General features: G+C 41.1%; 3 protein-coding genes and 1 non-coding gene across 4 annotated transcripts; 2 read left to right on the forward strand and 2 right to left on the reverse strand.

The window, feature by feature from the left end:
* On the reverse strand, window positions 3228-5015 carry LOC109947048. Its single transcript, XM_020556417.1, has 3 exons — window positions 4715-5015; window positions 4160-4609; window positions 3228-3889 (listed from the first exon to the last, which is right to left on the reverse strand). Exons 1-3 carry the CDS (start codon window positions 5013-5015, stop codon window positions 3228-3230), a joined length of 1413 nt encoding a protein of 470 aa, XP_020412006.1.
* On the reverse strand, window positions 7031-8358 carry LOC109947051. Its single transcript, XM_020556423.1, has 2 exons — window positions 7623-8358; window positions 7031-7410 (listed from the first exon to the last, which is right to left on the reverse strand). Exons 1-2 carry the CDS (start codon window positions 8356-8358, stop codon window positions 7031-7033), a joined length of 1116 nt encoding a protein of 371 aa, XP_020412012.1.
* Window positions 12455-12525, forward strand: TRNAG-GCC. Its single transcript has one exon. It is a non-coding gene; the product is annotated as a tRNA-Gly (tRNA).
* LOC18793472 (glutathione S-transferase U17) lies at window positions 13482-15169 on the forward strand. Its single transcript, XM_007226038.2, has 2 exons — window positions 13482-13977; window positions 14612-15169. Exons 1-2 carry the CDS (start codon window positions 13660-13662, stop codon window positions 14990-14992), a joined length of 699 nt encoding a protein of 232 aa, XP_007226100.1. The 5' UTR covers window positions 13482-13659; the 3' UTR covers window positions 14993-15169.

Consider the following 19945-nt stretch of genomic DNA (forward strand, 5'->3'; position numbering starts at 1 on the left):
TTTTTTATTTTTCACTGGGCTTCAAATTCCCGCTGTCGAAGCTCTTCAAGGAGGTGTTCTGCGCCATGGGGTGTGCTCCAAGCCAGAGTACTCCCAACGTTTACCGGGCGATCATGTGCTTCGAAAATCTGAGCCGTTTCTTTACGCTGGAGTTGACGGTGCGAGAGTTCTTTTATTTTTTTGAAGTGACGCACTTCGAGCAGTATGCCCAAGTTCGCGTCTACAGGTCCAGGCTGTTCGATGGTCTTAGTCAAGGAGATCACGCTTGGCATGACGACTTGTTGGAAGTTAGCGGACGCTGGGAGGGCGACGTTGGCGACGGCCCCCTTGTTCCTATCACTTATTGCTATGGTGTGTCTTTTTGTGATCTATGATATGTTCTCTTTTTATTTGAGTTTCTTCACGTGTGGCTGACTAAATTCTGTCTTCTACTTGTAGTGAGTGACATCAGCAAGCAATTGGAGCTTGGGCCTGACATGGCTAAGGTCCGCCGTGCTTTGAACATCCCCCAAAAGTTTCGTCAGTGGTGCTGGCTGTTGAGCCAGTATTGGGAGGAAGACGGTGGTCTGCCCCCTGCCGAGGATGTCGAGAGATGGAAGCAGAATGGTCCGGACCCTGATGATCTATCTGCTGAACAGAATGAGTGCTTTGCTGAACCCCCACAAAAAAGGAAGGCCGATGTCAAGTCTTCGAGAACTCCAGCTACTTCTTTACGGGCGAGGAATGTGTCTCCATTGAGGAAGAAGCCAAGGCTCCCTTCTGCTGAGAAAACCCAAGTAGGAGCTATTCCCGCGTCATCTGCCAGAGTCAAACATCTTGTTGGTGCAGATAGCAAGAAGATTGGTGGTATGCGCAACATTAGGGATGTTCCCCTTAAGCCTCTTGCTGATGAGTTTGGAGATCGTGATTTGCTCCGCGACGTAGTTTGTACAAGGTCCAGATCACCTGTTGAGAAGCCAAGAGATGCTGATTTTCCTCTCCGAAGTTCGGGTCGTTTGCACCAGTCGAAGAGTGGAGGTCGATGTGCGAGGTCTGCTCATCCATCCAACCATTATGATCCAACTGTTGAGTCACAAGCAGTCAAGCGTGGAGTTGATTCATCGTCGTCAATTCCTTTGGAAGTAAGGTTGGCAGAGGCTAAGAAAGCAAGAGAGTCATCTGCTCGGGGAAAAAATTCTTCTGCAACATCAGCGGCTGATCCAAAGGTGGACAAGCCTAGCCCTACAGGGGATGCGGGCGTGTCTGATCTGCTCAAGACGCACTTTCTATCGAGTCCATTCGCTTGTGCTGAGCTGGTTGATCAAGTCCATCAGGCTGGTGATCTCGGCACTTTTTCAAGTTTTTCCTTGGAAAAACAAAGAGAAGCAACATTTCATCTGCTTCAAAAAGGAGTGATTTTTGCTGCGGAGACCATCCGGAACTCATCGTCTGCTATTGCCCCCTCTTCTGCTCAGCTTAGTGAGTTGGAGAAGAAGAATGCTGAGCTGGCTAGCAGGCTTTCTGCCGAACAGGCTCGTTATGAGAAGAAGACGTCTGATTTGCGGGCGATGATATCTGAGCTGAAGAGTTCCCTTACTGAGAAAGATTCTGAGCTCAACTCTTCTGCCGTTGACTTGGCAAGTTGAAAAGATGCTTATTTCCGCCTTGAGCGCAAGAATGCCGACATCTCTCATAGTTATGACAAGCTTTTGGCTAGATTTCACACCTATCATAAGTCTGCTGAAGAATCCAAGTCCGAAGCTGTCGAGGATGCGTACAAGTTGGGCTACTTGGACTGCACAATTGGATATGATCCCTTCTATGCCATTGGAGATGAAGACATCGAGATGCTCTATCCTGACTTGCTCCCTGTGCAAGGTGAGGAGGCTAATGCTGCGAACACCGAAGGAGCTGAAGAGCAGGTGGCTGAAGAGGCAGTAGCTGAAGAAGATGAAGCAGAGGATGATGCAGCTGATGAGGCGGTGGCAGACGTCGTAGATCATGCATGCGGAGCTGCTGAAAGCGTGGCTGATCAGGTGGACGCTGAAGAGGCTGCAGATCAGGGGTCTCCTGCTAGTGTTTCGGAGTAGACGAAGACTTCTTTATTTCTTTTCAGCTTTTGTAGTTTGCTTTTTGTTTGGAATAATTGGTCTTGTTTTGACCATCTTCTTTTTGTTTGAACTTGGCTGGTTGGTCGCTTTGCTATGGAAATTTCAGTCTTTATTTTTTCAACTTCAATTTGCACATTGTCTTGTGAACTGCTTGAGTAACCGGTTAGTGTCCTGCTGTGTATTTCCCTTGGGATTTTGGCAAAAGCCAGGGTCCCCCTTGAGGGACTCCGGGAGTATTCTGCATTTTTTCTGGAAAACGCTTTAAGACGCTTCTGGTCGTTGCCCTGCGTCTACCTTAGGACGCTGCTTATGGACAACTGTCTGACTATCCTGCCCCCCTTAGGAAACGAATAGGAACCTGGATACCTCCCTTAGGAAATTCCTGGCGCACCCTGCAACCCCCTTAGGATGATGCTTTGTGGGCTGCGTCTCCCGAAGGACGCTTTTAGTCGTCGCCCTGCGTCTCCCTTAGGACGCTTTTTATGGACAACTTTTTGACTATCCTGCCTCCCTTAGGAAACGGATAGGAACCTGGATATTTCCCACAGAGAGCATGGTGACCCCCTTTTAAGAAACTCCTGGCGCACCCTGCGTCTCCCTTAGGACGCTGTTTTGCAGGCTGCGTCTCCCGAATGACGCTTTTGATCGTCGCCCTGCGTCTCCCTTAGGACGCTTTTTATGGGCAACTGTTTGGCTATCCTGCCCCCCTTAGGAAACGGATAGGAACCTGGATACCTCCCTTAGGAAATTCCTGGCGCACCCTGCAACCCCTTAGGATGCTGCTTTGCGGGCTGCGTCTCCCGAAGGAAGCTTTGGTTGTCGCCCTGCGTCTCCCTTAAGACGCTTTTTATGGGCAACTGTTTGGCTATCCTGCCTCCCTTAGGAAACGGATAGGAACCTGGATACCTCCCTTAGGAAATTCCTGGCGCACCCTGCGTCTCCCTTAGGACGCTTATTTGCGGGCTGCGTCTCCCGAAGGACGCTTCTAGTTGTCGCCCTGCGTCTCCCGAAGGACGCTACTTATGGGCAACTGTCTTTTGTTGCGGCACATTCTAAAATTTGCAGTAGTTGCTTCTCTTTTTCAAAAATGCGCAGTACTCAGTCGTCTGCTGGGGACTGAGCAGGTAGGAGGAAGCATCATGGATAGTATCTTTGGAGGTGGTAGGCGTTCCATTGTCGCGGAATCTCCTTCCCTTCCATGGTGTCAAGCATATAGCTTCCTCTGCCCCCGGACCGGCTGATTATGTAAGGGCCTTCCCAATTGGGTTTCATCTTTTTAGACCTTTGTCTTTGTGCAGTGATGAAGGCCTTTCTTAGCACAAGGTCGCCTGGTTGAAACTGTCTGATCTTGGCTTTTTTGTCATAGTAAGACTTCAACCGCTGTTGATAGGAGGCGACTCGGACAATGGCCTTCTCGTGCTCACCTTCAAGTAAGTCAAGGTTGAGTCTCATCTGCTCGGAGTTCTGCTCAATACTGCCCACTTCGATGCCTATAGAGGGGACAATGATGTGAGGATGAATGATCGCTTTAGTTCCATTGGCGAGGGAAAACGGGGTTTCACCAGTTGATCTTCGCTTGGTGGTGCGATAAGCCCATAGTACGCCAGGGAGCTCATTTACCCATTTTCCTTCGGCGCCTTCTAATCTCTTCTTTAGACAGTCCAATATTATTTTATTGGATGCCTCGGCCTGGCCGTTGCCTTGAGGATATCTTGGGGTAGATAGATGCTGCTTGATGCCATACTTTTTGAAGAAGGTAGTGATCTGCTTGCCGATGAATTGCGAACCATTGTCGGTAACTAGTGATTGTGGGCAGCCAAACCGGTAGATAATGTTTCTCCAGATAAATCGTTCCACATTATCTTCTTTAGTAGAAGATAGAGCTTCGGCCTCGATTCATTTAGTAAAGTAATCAGTGGCGACGATCATCATTTCTTTCTTGGCAGGTGCCGTTGGCATAGGGCCTACTAAGTCAATGGCCCATTGCATGAAAGGCCACGAATTGTTCTGCGGATGGTAGATTTCGGCAGGCAGATTAGGAACTGGTTTGTACCGTTGGCAGCGATCACATCTTTTGACATATTCAGTGGAGTCATGGCGCATAGTAGGCCAGAAATAGCCTACGTTTAGAGCCTTCTGGGCGAGTGACCTGCCCCCAGAGTGGTTGCCACACTCGCCGTCATGAATTTTGCAGAGGACCTCAAGTGTTTGAGGGTACTTTATGCAAGTGAGATGAGGGCCGCAGTATGATCTGCAAATGAGCTTGTCGCCCTGCATGTAATATCTCGCGGCTTTCTGTTGGACCTTCCTAACTTCGGACTTATCCGTTGGCAGATTTCCATTCACTAAGTAGTCGATGATGGGGTCTTGCCAGCTGGGGTCTTCATCGATCTGCATTGAGTCGATTGGCTCTATTTCTTCGATGCTTGGTCGGTCAAAGTGTTTGACTGGGATGGAGCGTCTGAACTGGCTGTCCAGCGTTGATCCTAGGCTTGCCAACGCATCTGCATGAGTGTTCTCTGCCCGTGGAACTTGTTAGATGGTGAAAGTAGGAAATTCTTTCAGAAGCCCTTGGACTTTGTTGAGGTACTGGATCATTCTTGGATGCTTTGCCATGTACTCGCCTGAGGCTTGATTCGTGATCAGCTGGGAGCCTGAGTAGATGGCTAATCTCTTGATCGTCAGTTCTTTTGCTAGGCGCAGTCCTGCGAGCAATGCCTCATATTCTGCCTCGTTGTTTGAAGCAGAAAAGCCTAGTGTGATGGCTTGTTCCAACAAGGATCCGTCTGGGGTGATTATGACGACGCCTGCCCCTGATCCTTTATGATTTGATGCTCCGTCTACATGCAATTGCCACATGTCGTTAGGTAGGTTTGAATCGGCAAGGGAGGTGTCGTCTGCTTTTTCCTTGCTTTTCGTGACCATCTTCTCTTCTTCGGCTGTCGGAGTAAACTCTACAACAAAATCTGCTAAAGCTTGGGCTTTTATAGCAGTCTTCGGCCTATAGAGGAGGTCGTATTGACTGAGTTCGATAGCCCATTTCATGAGTCGCTGAGAAGCGTCGGGGCTGTGGAGGATCGATCTCAAAGGAAATTCTGTCATGACAATTATCCGGTTGCTTGGTAGTAGGGCCTTAGTTTTCTCGCGGAAACTACAAGGGAAAAAATGAGCTTCTCCATTTTCGGATAGCGAGTCTCTGCATCGAGGAGAGCTTTTGAAGTGTAGAATACCGGATGTTGTGCCCCTAGCTTTTCTCAGATGAGAGCTGAGCTGACAGCTGAGTCGGACACTGCCAAGTAGATGTACAAGTCTTCGCCTGGTATCGATTTTGAGAGTATGGGAGGTGAAGTGAGGTAGGTTTTCAAGTTTTGAAAAGCTATTTCGCACTCGTCATCCCACTTGTCCCTGTGTCCTTTCTTCAAGGCTTTAAAAAATGGCCTGCACTTGTCGGTAGATCTTGAGAGGAATCGGTTGAGAGCTGCCGCCCTACCCGTTAGACTTTGTATCTCCTTTGTTGTGGCAGGTGACTTCATGTTGAGTATAGCCTTGATTTGATATGGATGTGCCTCAATTCCTCTTTAGGTGACTAAGTATCCCAGGAATCGGCTGGACGAGACTCCAAACGTGCATTTGCTCGGGTTCAACTTCATGTTGTATTTTCGGAGTAGACTGAATACCTCGGCAAGGTTCTTGATGTGGTCTGCTCGCTCGGGAGCTTTGACTAGCATGTCGTCTACGTCGACTTCCATAGTCTTGTCGATTTGCTCGTTGAAAATTTTGTCCACCAGCCTTTGGTAGGTTGCTCCGGCGTTCTTCAGCCCAAAAGGCATGACTTTGTAGCAGTATGTACCTTTTTCGATGATGAAAGAGGTTTTAGCCTTGTCATCTTCATGCATCATGATTTGGTTGTAGCCGGAGTAGGCGTCCATGAAGCTTAGCAGTTGGTTACCAGAAGTTGAATCAACGAGCTGATCAATTCTAGGCAGTGGAAAGTTGTCTTTAGGGCATACCTTGTTGAGGTCGGTGTAGTCGACGCACACTCTCCACAGACCTTTATCTTTCTTTGCCACTAGAACAACGTTCGCCAGCCATTCTACGTAGGAGACTTCTTCAATGAAACCAGCAGCTAGAAGCTTATCGATCTAGGCTTCAATGATGGCAACCCGTTCGGGAGCGAAGTTGCGTCTCTTCTGCGCTACAGGTTTGATAGCTGGGTTGACGTGTAGGCGATGGCAGATGATTTGGGGATCGATGCCAGGCATGTCAGATGGCGACCATGCAAATACGTCTTTGTTGTTCCGGAGGAAGGTTGCAAGCTCTATCTTTTCCTCATGGCATAGGCGCGAGTCGATCCGCGCTTTTCTCTCTGACTTGTCAGGATTAAGGGGTACTAGCTCAACGTCCTCTTCGGGCTTCCATCCTTCTTCAGGAGAGACCTCCGGACGGATTCCCTCGACTTGGTCCTGATTCTTTGATTGCTATTGGGGGGTAGCTATTCCTTTTTCTTTCTGGTCTGCTCGGCCGTCAGGAACTGGATCTGCTTTCTCCTTTGCTTGTTCTACTCCCTTTAGGTCTGCCTGATTCACAGGGAGGAACTGTGTTTGCTTGCCTTTCTTCAGCCCTTGAGCTGAGCATTTTCTTGCAATTGCCTGATCGCTGTTGATCTGGCCGATACCGCCCCCAAGGATTGGGTAGCGAATCTTCTGATGTGTGGCAGAGGTGATGGCGTTGATCTTGCCGATCCATGGTCTGCCTAGAATGCCATTGTAGGGTGAGACTTCATCAATGACCATGAACATTTGCAAGCTGATTACAGCTGGAGAGTAGATGTCGAGATCTATCGTGCCCACGGTAACCGTCGTTGCGCCATTGAAACCAGTCAGCGACTTGGCTAATTTATTGATCTTTGCCTCTAAGCCCATCTGTTGGATGACTGCCAATTATAGGATGTTGGTTGCACTGCCCTCATCTGCATGGACTCGGTCGACCATGGCCTGAGCGATTTGAATGCTGATGACAAGGGCGTCGTTGTGCGGTAGATCCAGGCCGATCAAGTCTTTCTTTTGGAAGCCGATCACGGGATCGTCTTCTGCCAGTGAGAGGCTAGTTGAGACTTGGGAGATCATAGTAGCCTGTTTGATCTTCCTCTTCTTCTCTTTGTTGGTCAGTCCGGACTCCTCGGAGTCGGCTAGGATTGTGTTAATCCTTATGACCTTCTGGGGTGGCTCCTTGGCAGTATCGCGGTCTTTTATCTGCTGGATGGCCTGCTTCGCGATGAACTCCGTGCAATGACCTTCTCTCACGAGTTCTTCGAGATGCGCTTTCCAAGCAAAACAATTATTCGTATTGTGCCCATGTGTCGCATGGAAGGCACAATATTTTCTTGTATTCCTTTTGTCTAGATCTCCTTTCAAGGATGGCGGTCTTTTTACCCAATGTTTGTTCTTCACTTGGGCTAAAATTTGATGTATGGGGATAGAAAACTTGGTGTAGTTCTCTTTCGTCGTGGCCTCTCTTTGTGGCATGACCTGCCTTTGTCTTTGTCCCTGCTGCCAAGCCTGTCGCCTCTTTGTTCTGCCCGTTTAGCCGGTCGATCTTCCTGCTCAGTGGACTTCTTCGCGGCGATTCGATCGTCATCCCAGAGTGCGTAGCGTTCTGCGGTCGCGAAGACCTCCGCCAGAGTCTGGCTGGGAGTGATAGTCAGCTCGCGATATAAGTCATGTTCTGCTAGAAGACCTTTCTTGAACGCAGAGGATGCGATTTGGTCATCGCACCCTACGATATTGGCCTTTTCTGCTTTGAACCTCTTGATGTAATCTCGAAGGGATTCCTCGGGCTTCTTGCGTAGGTTGAATAGATGGTCAGGGTTCTTCTTGATCGTCCGATAAGAAGTGTATTCTTTAGTGAAGACGTAAGTAAGCTCCTTGAAGCTGTTGATCGACCCAGATGGCAGGGTATGGAACCAATCCTGAGCTGCTCCTCGCAAAGTCATTGCAAAGACCTTGCACATTAGAGCGTCTTCGGCTTTATAGAGGATCATAAGGCTCTTGAAATGCTTCAGATGACTTTCAGGGTCGGAATCGCCTTTGAAGCATGTGAAAGAGGGCGTTGAGAATCTTTTCGGGGGAGCAGCCTGCTCGATTTTGGCGGTGAAATGTGAGGAGTTTGCTTGGTCTACCCCAATGCGTAGTGCATCTTCAAAATTTCCGCCAATCTTTAAGTCTCGAAGTCGGTTATTCACAAGCTTTTCAACGTCTTCTGCACGCATGGCTAGTCGGTCACGTTGATGATCTTCGCGATTAAGACGACGCTGATTGACTTCCTCATTGGTTTGCGAGGGTTGACCTTCTCAGTTGCGCTGTCTAGGCGGCGTGTTGGTGGACTGCGCATGCGAGGAATTTCCAGTAGTTTGCCGACGAGAATTGGTTCTTCGAGAGCGAGTAGCGGAGCGCCTTTCTTCACGGTCCTCATTGTGATGATTGTCGAGTTGACCTCCCTGGGGGCCTATCCTTTCGTAAATATTTCTCTGTGAGCGGGCAGCGGAGCGCCTTTCTTCTCGATCCTCGTCTCGATGGCTGTCAAGTTGACCTCCCTGGGAGCCTAGCCTTTCATGAACGTCTTCATGCTGGCCCAGGCGAGCGTGGATGTCAGGTCTTGGGCCCAGCCTATCTCGCACGTTGGTCCTTAAATTCAATCTGGATGGGAAACTTCGTCTGCTCTGAGTGTGGCTTGCGGATGCTTGCGACATGTCCGCGAGCTGATCTCGTTGTTGCGCATTTCCTTGTCTGCTTACTCCTGCTCGACCTGCTTGGTTCCCGTCGAACTGCCTATCGGCGCGTTCGTTTATCCTTCTCTCTTCGCCCTGTTGTCCAAGGCCAAGGTTTTGAGCCAAGTTTATTTGGTTGAGGAGCTGCCTCATCAAATTGTTTTGGTCGTCTATTCTCTGAGTTAGCTGGTCAACTCTCAGATTAAGGTCTACTTGGCTTCGTGGATCGAGAGGAGAGAAATGTGTGGAGCCCAATTGCACACAGGCTAGGTTTTCGTTGGATGTGTGCGTGGGAGCATGCGTCGAGCGTGGAGGCAATGAAGGGAATGGTTGAAGTTGCTCCAAGATTGGGCCAAAGTTGGCGGTGGAAGTGAGCCCAACTAGATGTGAGGTTCCACCATGCTCAACGGTGGTGCTATGAAGGTGGCTAGGTCTGGCCATGGGGCCTTGAGATGGTACGACAGCGGCGGAGGCCGGTGCTGTGGTTCCAGTCACACAGGGTGGCTGCTGAGGGTTCATGGCGGCGAGAGGTGGTGGAGCCGCCATGTCGATCGTGGGATCGTGGAAAGAGTAGCTTTGGGCCGTCACGGATTGAGCCATAGCAGCGGTTTTGCTCCTCGTGCACTTGCTTCCAACCATGGTTGTTTGGAAGGCTTCGGTGGATTGGGAAATAGGAGGAACGGATTCCTTGAGCACGCGTTGAGTATAACTCGTGCCCTCAATGAAATCACCAAATGTTTGTGCAAATAATCTCACGGGAGAATATTCGCTTCTAGATCCTTCAACCTTCGATCTTCCTTCTCTCTCTTCCTCGATTCCTATAAAAAAGACTGGAGTAAATAGACCACACCCGAGGGGTGTTGGCCAAAGGCCCTCCGATGCCTAAGTTAGTTCGAGTGTTTGTAGGAAAACAATAGCTAAGCAAAGGATACGGAGTTTTATGTAGGGTGTAAACCGGGTGGCCGGAGCCGTGTGTGGTGGCCGTAGCCGTGGGGAGAAAATATGGAGAGTGGAGAGGGAGAGAGAGCTTCGGGTATTTTTCTCGGGTATAAGGAGTAGGTTTTGATGTACCTTGAACGATGAATGAGGTTGTCTATTTATAGGAGCCTCGGGGCTAGGGTTTCGTAGGAATCCAGTTGGGCCTGATAATATCTAAATTAAATATATATTATCTCTTAAGAAGATAATATCTGAATTAAATGATATTATCTCTTAAAAAGATAATATCTGATTTAAATGATATTATCTTCTCTTTATTAGGATAATATCTTAATTAATGATATTATCTCTTTAAATAAAGATAATATCATATTAATTAAGATATTTATTCTAATTAATTAATTAGCCCGATAAACTGGTTTAATTAATTAATTAAAGAGATAATCTTCTTTTCCAAGTGGCGTGTCCTGATTTGAGACGAAAATATATGCTCCCACAGGTAACATGGACATATAACTCTTGAGCTCTGTCATGAAGTTATAGAGAATTGTCTTGTGGGCAAACCCAAGAATGAAGACACGCAGCTGAATCTTTTGTGGTTCTCTATTGAGATCTTTTGGACAGAAATGGTCAGTTTTGGTTTCTCTGAACTTGCATCTCGGGTAATACCATCATGGTAAATTTTCTCAGCCCTATGCGTTTAGTATGATCCAAGAATGTTGCACAGTTTTTCTGAAATGCTGATGCCGAGTTCCTAATGGTATCATTTCTTGGTTTTTTCTTCTTACTTGATGAATTTGTGCTGCCTACGTTATGAGATATATTTCGCTTTGTTATCCAGGGACCAAGATATGCATAGTACTTGGGTATCAGAGCATTTGATATGAATCGAAAGATAGATGAAGCTGGGCCCGTAGAGACTACACATTCCATAAACATATCCAAGGAATCTCAAGATGGTTGTTTTGTTCAAACGTTTATCCGTTTGAATTGCATCACTGCTAAAATGATAAAAGAAGATACACCAGGTACTTATCTCCCCAGTAAAGTAGGGTATCCTGTTTGTACTTCTATTTTTTTTTTTACTCTTTTTCTTTCAAGATTTGGCACGGAAGGACGTTTATTTGCGGCTTACAAATGTTATGTCATCATTATTCTGATTTTAACTAATTTGACTGGGTGCAGGATTTTAGTGGTAGAGATGGAGTTAGGTGTTATGAGCAGAGAAGATACAAGGGCGCTTGTATCCCAAAAAGAAACAACTAAAGCTACTGATCCGGAGGGGCAGCTTAAGACCGAGAGCCACTAATGAGTGGGACGAATGGTGCTTGTTTGACTGAATCAATTTGGACATTATTGTAAACCTAACTTAAGCATGTATTAGTTAAGGGGTAATGCTAGACATTAAATTTAAGTCCTAAATGATGTGGTCATATCATCATTTTAATTTAATAAAATTACTAGCATATATTATTCTAAAAAGAAAAATAAATAAATAAAACCATGTGAGTTGATTAATCCAAAGTTGCAAACCTAATCACCACCATGTTCCACCACAGCCAGTCCCGCCGCTCCTGCACCTTTATCAACAACTCACCCTACCCCAAGTCAACCTTCATGGATTCATTCAATCAGCGAAAGAGTTGTAAACAAATTTTTTGCCCAGCCGTTCGCTTCCCAATTAATTTTGGTAAACGATAAATTCTTCTAAATCTTCTATTTAAATAAAAATTTTGATGTTGGGATTTCAACCTCTTAGATTGTCTAGGATGATGGGTTGCTGTAGCAGTTGGGATGGGGTTGGGGAGATCTCGTGGTTGGGGGGATATGGTGGTGATCAGTTTTGGGATTCATTTGGTTAATTAAAGTTAACATTTATGCTGTATTTTTTTTAATAAATTAATTGCTGGTAATTAATACATATTGGCAATTAATTGATGATGTGTCATTTGCCATAGGGACTCAATTGTGGTGCACAAATTTAGCGTCCTTAGCATTATTCATCAGGTAAGTGGATCAGAGTTAAACAAATGATAAGCAAATTTTATTAGCTGTTGGGAATTGATTCCCAAATGAATCAATTATGTGACAATTCAATAGTTGACTTGATGGGTCAATGGGTTCCCACCACAGTGGTGGTGGATTCCCCCTCCTCCATAGCACTCACGATCGAACTCAATGAGGTTTCTTTTCTCCAATGTAACTTAACAAAAAAAGTTGACTTGATTGACTTAAATTTATAATCTATGCTATAGAATTCGGGGTCATTGAAAAAGAATTTAAAGGTCTCTGGGTAAAAGGTAAAATTTCGTACATCATTTTCAAGTTTGGATTGTATTATTATTATTATTTTATTTTATTTTTTTGCTAAAGTTAGGAAGGGAAAGGGAGAAAAACTCCCATACAGTATTAATACCATGGAAGTTCCAAGATCACTTAAGCGCGCACCAAAGACCTCGGTTAATCTAACTAACACTACATTGGTAAGTTTAGATTGTATTTCAGATTAGAAAATCACAAACAATTTGAACAAGGATGCTTGCAAACCTACAACTAAAAATGTGTGCGCGAAATTAAAACTCTCTCTCTGAGTAAACTCCAACTAACCGAAGCTAATAAATCAGTAGATTGTATAAGTTTAAACAACAACAAAGCAATAGCACCAGTGGTCTAGTGGTAGAATAGTACCCTGCCACGGTACAGACCCGGGTTCGATTCCCGGCTGGTGCAAAAAAGTTTCTTATTTTTTTTAATTTTTAGGTATATTCCTAACACCCAAAAATTAGCATAATCCTTGTCTTATCATTTTCAACGTAGTTAATTAGCATCTTCCTTTTTAATACATATAATCAACTATTCTAAATTAATTTAATTTATAGAAAAGAAGATTCGACTTCGAATTCAAAAATGTGGGTATACTATCCCGATCAAGTGACTTAATTCATATAAACTAAACACCTAGTTGGATATATTTTAACCGTCCACGTGTATATTAGAATTGAACTCGCTTGTATAGATTGGTCGGCGGGCCTCATAAATATGGGCACCTATCATTACTCCGATATTTAATTTTTCTTCCCAAACGTAGCATAATAGCATTACTGTGGTATGAATGCTGGAAAAATGAACCAAAAAATACACAACTGATTGACTTTGTCAGCTATCTCATGTCAGGGATCAAATGGGCTCACATTCACACATGCACAAGAAACTATCTCTGCGTAGGAAATGACTGGATACAGAAAAGCCACGCAGCACGAAGAGTTGATGGTTCAAATGTCTTCTACTTACGTGTTTTGTTCTCTGCCACACCACACACCAACCTCCCTTCCCTTCCCTTCCTTTCCTTTCTGAAATCAAATCCCAGCAAAAAGGTAAACGGACTCAAATGGTTGAAAACGCTGAAGACACCCCACCGTCACTTGCACTGCATGGCACAACCGTTACCAATTTGACATTACGAGACATTAATATTTTCCTACCTTTCACACCTCTTCTTCTAATCCACTTCAACACCTAATATGTCAATCCTGTCATTTATCGTTCACACCAAACACACCACAGCCACAAGAAATATTTCCATAAAATAGAAATAACCTTATTTTGTTATTTCCGATCAATAACGCTATGATACCATATACGTGTGATAACACTTTCACCTAATATATCATTATTTCTCGCCTTTGCAACTAAATTTTTCTGCACAGCCACATTCTAAAATCCCTACTACTTTATAAGTCCTTTTGCTTTTTACCTCGTTCATTCACACGCCACCTCATTCTCATTTATAAATAAAACCCTCAACTCATCAGTTTGTGCGCTTGAAAACTTTTTTGAGTTTGAGTGGAATTTATTTAATCGATCATGGCCAAGAATGATTTGAAGGTTTTGGGAGCATGGCCGAGCCCATATGTGATGAGAGCTCGGATCTCTCTGAATATCAAGTCTCTGGACTATGAGTTTCTTGAGGAGACATTTGGATCGAAAAGCCAGCTTCTGCTCCAATCAAACCCTGTCCACAAGAAAATCCCAGTTCTCATTCATGGCGACAAACCCATCTGTGAATCTCTCGTCATTGTTGAGTACATCGACGAGGTTTGGCCATCGAGTCCCTCCATCCTCCCTTCTCACCCATATGATCGTGCTACTGCCAGATTTTGGGCTTCCTATATCGATGAGAAGGTATTAATTCATGCATATATGGTTATGTCAGATTTTGGACCTCCTGTCCTGGATGTGTAATTTAAAAAAGAATTTGTTCGAACTTTCTTATTTGTTATTGTTGTTTGGACTTATCCACTTACAAGTTACATGTGAAGAAGAAGATGCATGCCATGTACCTCCTGGATGAGGCTCGTACCTTAACCAACTGGATCCTACAAAAGACAAACCTTTTAAGTAATTAATAATATTACTGGTTTACTCACATATCATACTTGTGTGACATTTTATGCCGTAAAGTCGTAGTGCCGATTTGTCTCCCTATCAATGAAATATTGCCATTTCTCAATGAGATTTATAACTTTTTTAGAGAATCGGATGACTCTCAACAACCACAACAATCTGTATAGTGTTATTAATCCACATTTTTAAGTGAATTAGTAACGTTAGTGGCTACGTGACGAGTACCTTGACATCGAGTTGATGTTCACGGTTATCATGCTTGTCACTAAGCTTTGAGTGATGTTAAAAATGAAATTTTGCATGTATAATTGATTGTGATTTGGCAAATGAGATGCTGGTTTCAATAAAATAGGATTAACTCTGTATACATTTATGACTCATTTGCTTATCAATGTGTCGCATTTTCTTGTAGTGGTTCCCGGCCATGAAAGGCATTGCTGCTGCTCAATCAGAGGAGGCGAGGAAGGCGGCAATCGAGCAAGTGGCTGAAGGGCTGGCGCTATTGGAGGATGCCTTTCAGAAGACTAGCAAAGGGAAGGACTTCTTCAGTGGAGACAAAATTGGGTACCTTGACATTGCATTTGGGTGCTTCTTGGGGTGGCTCAGAGTGACAGAGAAGATGAATGGGATCAAATTGCTGGACGAAACAAAGACACCAGGGCTGGCCAAATGGGCTCACAAGTTTTGTGCAGATGCTGCTGTGAAGGATGTTATGCCTGAGACTGAGAAGCTTGCCGAGGTTGCTAAGATTATTACGGCCAAATTGAGAGGTGCAGGTGCTCCCCCGAAATAATGAATATTCTAATTATCATCTTGTGTGACTCGGTGATTAATTAGTCGGATATGTTAGGCAATATGCTATAGACTCATAGACTCTGGTCTATTTTGTTTTATGTTCGTCTTTTTATGTGCATCATGTAATGTGATGCAAAATAAATCATGACCTACTTCAGCAGTTCTCGTTTTAAAATTTTATTAATTTTAATAAATGTTGCTAAACGAACCTTAAAATTAACTGAGTACACCCTATAATCTAAGTACACCCTAATATTTTAATAAAAATGTAAAATTAAATAAGTACACCCTATAAAACTACCAAAAATATCCCTGATACACCCTAATACTTGTAGCATTATTTTATAGTTGATTTTCAGCTTGATTTTTTTAAGAATATTTATAAATCTTTTTGACTTTTTATATGGATTTATGCTTCTATTAAAACTGTTGACACTTTTTTTGCAATTCCAATTTCTTGCAATCACCACATCTTTCGTTAAAAACACAAATAGGACAAGCAATCTCTTGATTATGGTTGAATATAGTTAGTAGGGTGTACTTATTAAAATTATATTTGTTTCACAATTCCATATATCCTTTTTGGTCATTTTATATTAGGGTAAATCAGTAATTCAATATATACTTTTATAGTATGATGTACTCAGTTAATTTTAGAGTTCGTTTAGCGGCACTCATTTTAATTGATCACATCACATAGAGAACACTTTTTGCATTGCATATCAAGTGTAATTTTGTTTTTATCTTTTGGTTTTTTTTTTTTTGGGTAAACAAGGAGAAAAATTACCTAAATCAAGAATTAATACCACAGTGAACAATTAATTTGGACTACGTTACAGGAATTCTCCATACTAAATTAGTAAAATGTTTAACAAATTTAAGTGAACTTTGTAAAGGTTACACAACATATACTACTATAATTAATGGATTTTGTCACACAGGAAAGATGGCAGAAGCAGATGGCCAGTTTGGGGCTTAGCCCAAACTTTGTCGCTTATACGGCACTTAGGCGCTGGACGCCTCCTTTTTTATATATAAATAGTATAATTCGAGAAATTTCGCCGGCTAGATCTGTGCCGACGAACTTTCGTCGGGAGAGGTTTTCCCTTTTTTGTTGTTGTTAGTTTTAAAAATATATAATTAGTTTCTTTACTTTTGTTTTTTGGCCTACTTCTTAAATTTAATATATGTCATTAAGTAATATCTTAGCCTTTTTGAATTACTTTAATTAGTAATTATATTTTAATTATGATTTAATATATAAAAATTAAAGAAAAGGTTCATAAAATAATTAATTTCTATTTATTAAGTCTGCTGTGAAATCGTTTCGATGTCTTAATTAAATTTCTCTATAGCCCAAGAGCCTCATCCATTACTATTAGGCCATTACTCGAGTATCTATTGTCCCCTTTTTTATTTTTTTTTCTTTTTCGGAGTCATTGTCCGTATAAAGATTTTAGCACTTTCATATTTAATAATTTATTATACACGTACGCACGTATTTCTCATGTTAAAACATGTAATTTTTACAAAAATTTCAATAAGACACGCACAATTTACATATTAGACACCTAATTCTCACATATTATTGAATTAAAATAAAATATATTTATTTATAAAAAAAAGGGCAATACTCAGTTTTTTCCTAATTATTTTTTAAAAATAGTGTAGTTGTGTGGTGATACACGTTTTTTCAAATTTATTTTTTAAAAAAAATAGTATAGCCGCACGGCTTTACTTGTTTGACAGTTGTGTGAGGGTCTTTATATATATATATATATATATATATATATATATATATCGTCTAGCCGTACTGCGATACTATATTTTTTTTTAAATTTTTTAAGAAATAGTATAGCCACCCGGCTTTACGCCTTTGACACGTCGCACTTAGGCGCTGGACACCTCTTTTTTTATATATAAATAGTATAGCCGTAAATTTAATCCAAAAATTTCACCGGCATAGTCCTGTGCTGACGAACTTTCGCCGAGAGTGGTTTTTTTTTTTTTAAATTAATAAATTTTAAAAATATAAAAATAGTTTCTTTGCTTTTGTTTTTTGGCCAACTTCTTTAATTTAATATATATTATTAAGTTATATCTTAGCCTTTTTGAATTACTTTAAATAGTAATTATATTTTACTTATTATTTAATATAAAAAATTAAAAAAAAAGTCCACAAAATAATTAATTTCTATTTATTAAGTCTTTTGTGAAATCATTTGTGTGTCTTAATTAAATTTCTATATAGCCCAATAGCCCTATTCATTACTATTAGGACATTACTCAAATATCTATTGTCCCTTTTTTATTTTTTTACTTTTTCAGAGTTATTACAGGTATAAAGATTTTAGCACTATCATGTTTAATAATGTATTATACACATATGCATGTACTTGTCATGTTTAACACACATATTTTTTTACAAATATTTCAATAAGACACGCAAAATTCACGTATTATACACCTAATTTTCACATATTATTCAATAAAAATAATATATATTAAAGAAATGATATAGCCGCACGGCTATACGCAGTTTTTCCTAATTGTTTTTAAAAAATAGTATAGCCGTTCGGATATACACAGTTTTTAAATTTTTTTTAAAAAAAAATAGTACAGCCTTGCGGCTTTACTTGTTTGACACGTGGCGCCCAGGCGTTGGGTGGATCTATATATATATATATATATATATATATACAAATAGTATGGCCGCCGGCTATAATAGATTTTTTTAAACAAATTTAAGATATAGTATAGCCGGTCGGCTATACCAGTTTTTCCTAATTTTTTTTTTAAAAATAGTATAGCCGCCCGGCTTTATGCTTTAGACACGTGGCACCTAAGCTCTGGACGTGCCCTTTTTTAATATATAAATATTATAGCCAGGCGGCTAGACTAATTTAAAAGAAAATTTAATCCGAAAATTTTGCCGACATAGATGCGTCTGACAAACTTTCGTTGGGAGAGGTTTTTTAATTTTTTAATTTTAAAAATATAAAATTAGTTTCTTTACTTCGGTTTTTTTGGCCTTCTTCTTTAATTTAATATATGTAACTAAGTAATATCTTAGCCTTTTAAAATTACTTTAATTAGTAATTATATTTTAATTGTTATTTAATATAAAAATTAAATAAAAATCCACAAAATAATTAATTTTTATTTATTAAGTCTTTTGTGAAATCGTTTGGGTATCTTAATTAAATTTCTCTGTAGCCCAAGAACCCTATCCATTACTATTAGGCCATTACTCGATTATCTATTGGTCAATTTTTTACTTTTCCGAAGTTATTATCCGTATAAAGATTTTAGCAATTTCACGTTTAATAATATATTACACACGTACGCACGTATTTCTCATGTTTAATACACATATTTTTTTTTACAAAGATTTCAATAAGACACACAAAATTCACGTATTATACACCTAATTCTCAGTTTTTTATAATTGTTTTTAAATCGTTTTTTAAATTATTTTTAAAAATAGTATAGCCGCACGGTTTTACTTGTTTGACATGTGGCGCTGGGCAGGTCTTTTTATATATAAACTAATTTTATATTTTTAAAATTTTTTTAAAAAAAAAAAAAATCTCTCCTAACAACGTTGGCACATGGACTATGTTGGCGAAATTTCCCGAATTAAAATTTCTTTTTAAAAACCGGGTGGTTATACTATTTATATAACTGGCTGTGGCTTTTGTAAACGAGGGGAGGTAGACATCGCAAATGAGCATCTTCAAGAGATGTGCAGGAAGGGCCCTTCAACTTTATGTCGTCTTCACTTACAACTCAATTGTAAATGGCCTTTGTAAATCAGGAAATATAGCTCAGGCTGAAAAATTGATGGAAGAAATGCAGGTTGCTGGTCCTCTGACACTAGTTGTGATCTATTTATTCATTGGTCAATATGGACATGTAACTAGCATATATGTATTATGTATACTGAATCCAACCGAGATCTGTTTGCTGCAGTTCGTCGGGCAGGGGAACTTAGTCTGCCTGTGGTAACTAATAACTATTGATTGAAACTTGCTATTTCCCACGAGATATGCAAATGCCTGGTTGTGATTTAACCGTTTTGCAATGTCCTGGTCTTGGATTTTTGATAATAAATTGCATGTGTTCATGTTTCTAGTGTTCTGGTTGACGACGATGGAATCTTCTAGTTGCACCTTGGTTGACAAAATCAAACTTATCGGATGTTGTAACATAAAAAATCAGGTTACAAAATCAGACTCATCACCTTTTTAGATTTTTAACTTTTTTCAATAATGATTTGGTGCTTCAGTAACTTGTCAATAATTTGACTATTAATACGGAAATGCCACAAGGTTTTAAAGGTGTCAAACGGCCCGGGCCGTGTGTTTGAAATCAGTCCATTTAATAAACGGGCTGCGTAGGGTCCGTTCATTTATGAAAATCATCAATCCTGTCTCTGGCCCATGCTCGTACTATAGGCCACTAAACGGGCCGAAATGGGTCCATGTCAAATTTGACTTATGTATTACAAGGGTTTAGGGTAAATTTTTTTTTACAACTTCATTTAAATCTTTTTACAATCATATATATACTAACAAGATTTATTATTTGTTGAAAAAAGAGACCAATAATTTTATTTAAAGCATATTTAAATAGAAAATGACTAAATTGTTTGGACTTTAAAAATTGAAACTTGAAAAATAAAATTATTATTTTATGTATAAAGAAAATATTAAATTTTAATCTATATATATAAAGCAAAGGGTAGAGAATGGTGAAACATTCAAAATATTAGAAAATTCCCTTGGTTAATGCAAAAATTTAGAATTGAAATTATTATTCATTAAATGAGGATAAGATGATAAATTCACACTTTTTTATATTTTAAAAAATAAAAATATATATATATAATGGATTCCTATTTTTATGGAACACAACTACCCATTATTTTTTTTAAGGAAAATGCTAGGGA

The sequence above is a fragment of the Prunus persica genome, chromosome G1 (genome assembly GCF_000346465.2).
Source record: "Prunus persica cultivar Lovell chromosome G1, Prunus_persica_NCBIv2, whole genome shotgun sequence".
NCBI lineage: Eukaryota > Viridiplantae > Streptophyta > Magnoliopsida > Rosales > Rosaceae > Prunus > Prunus persica.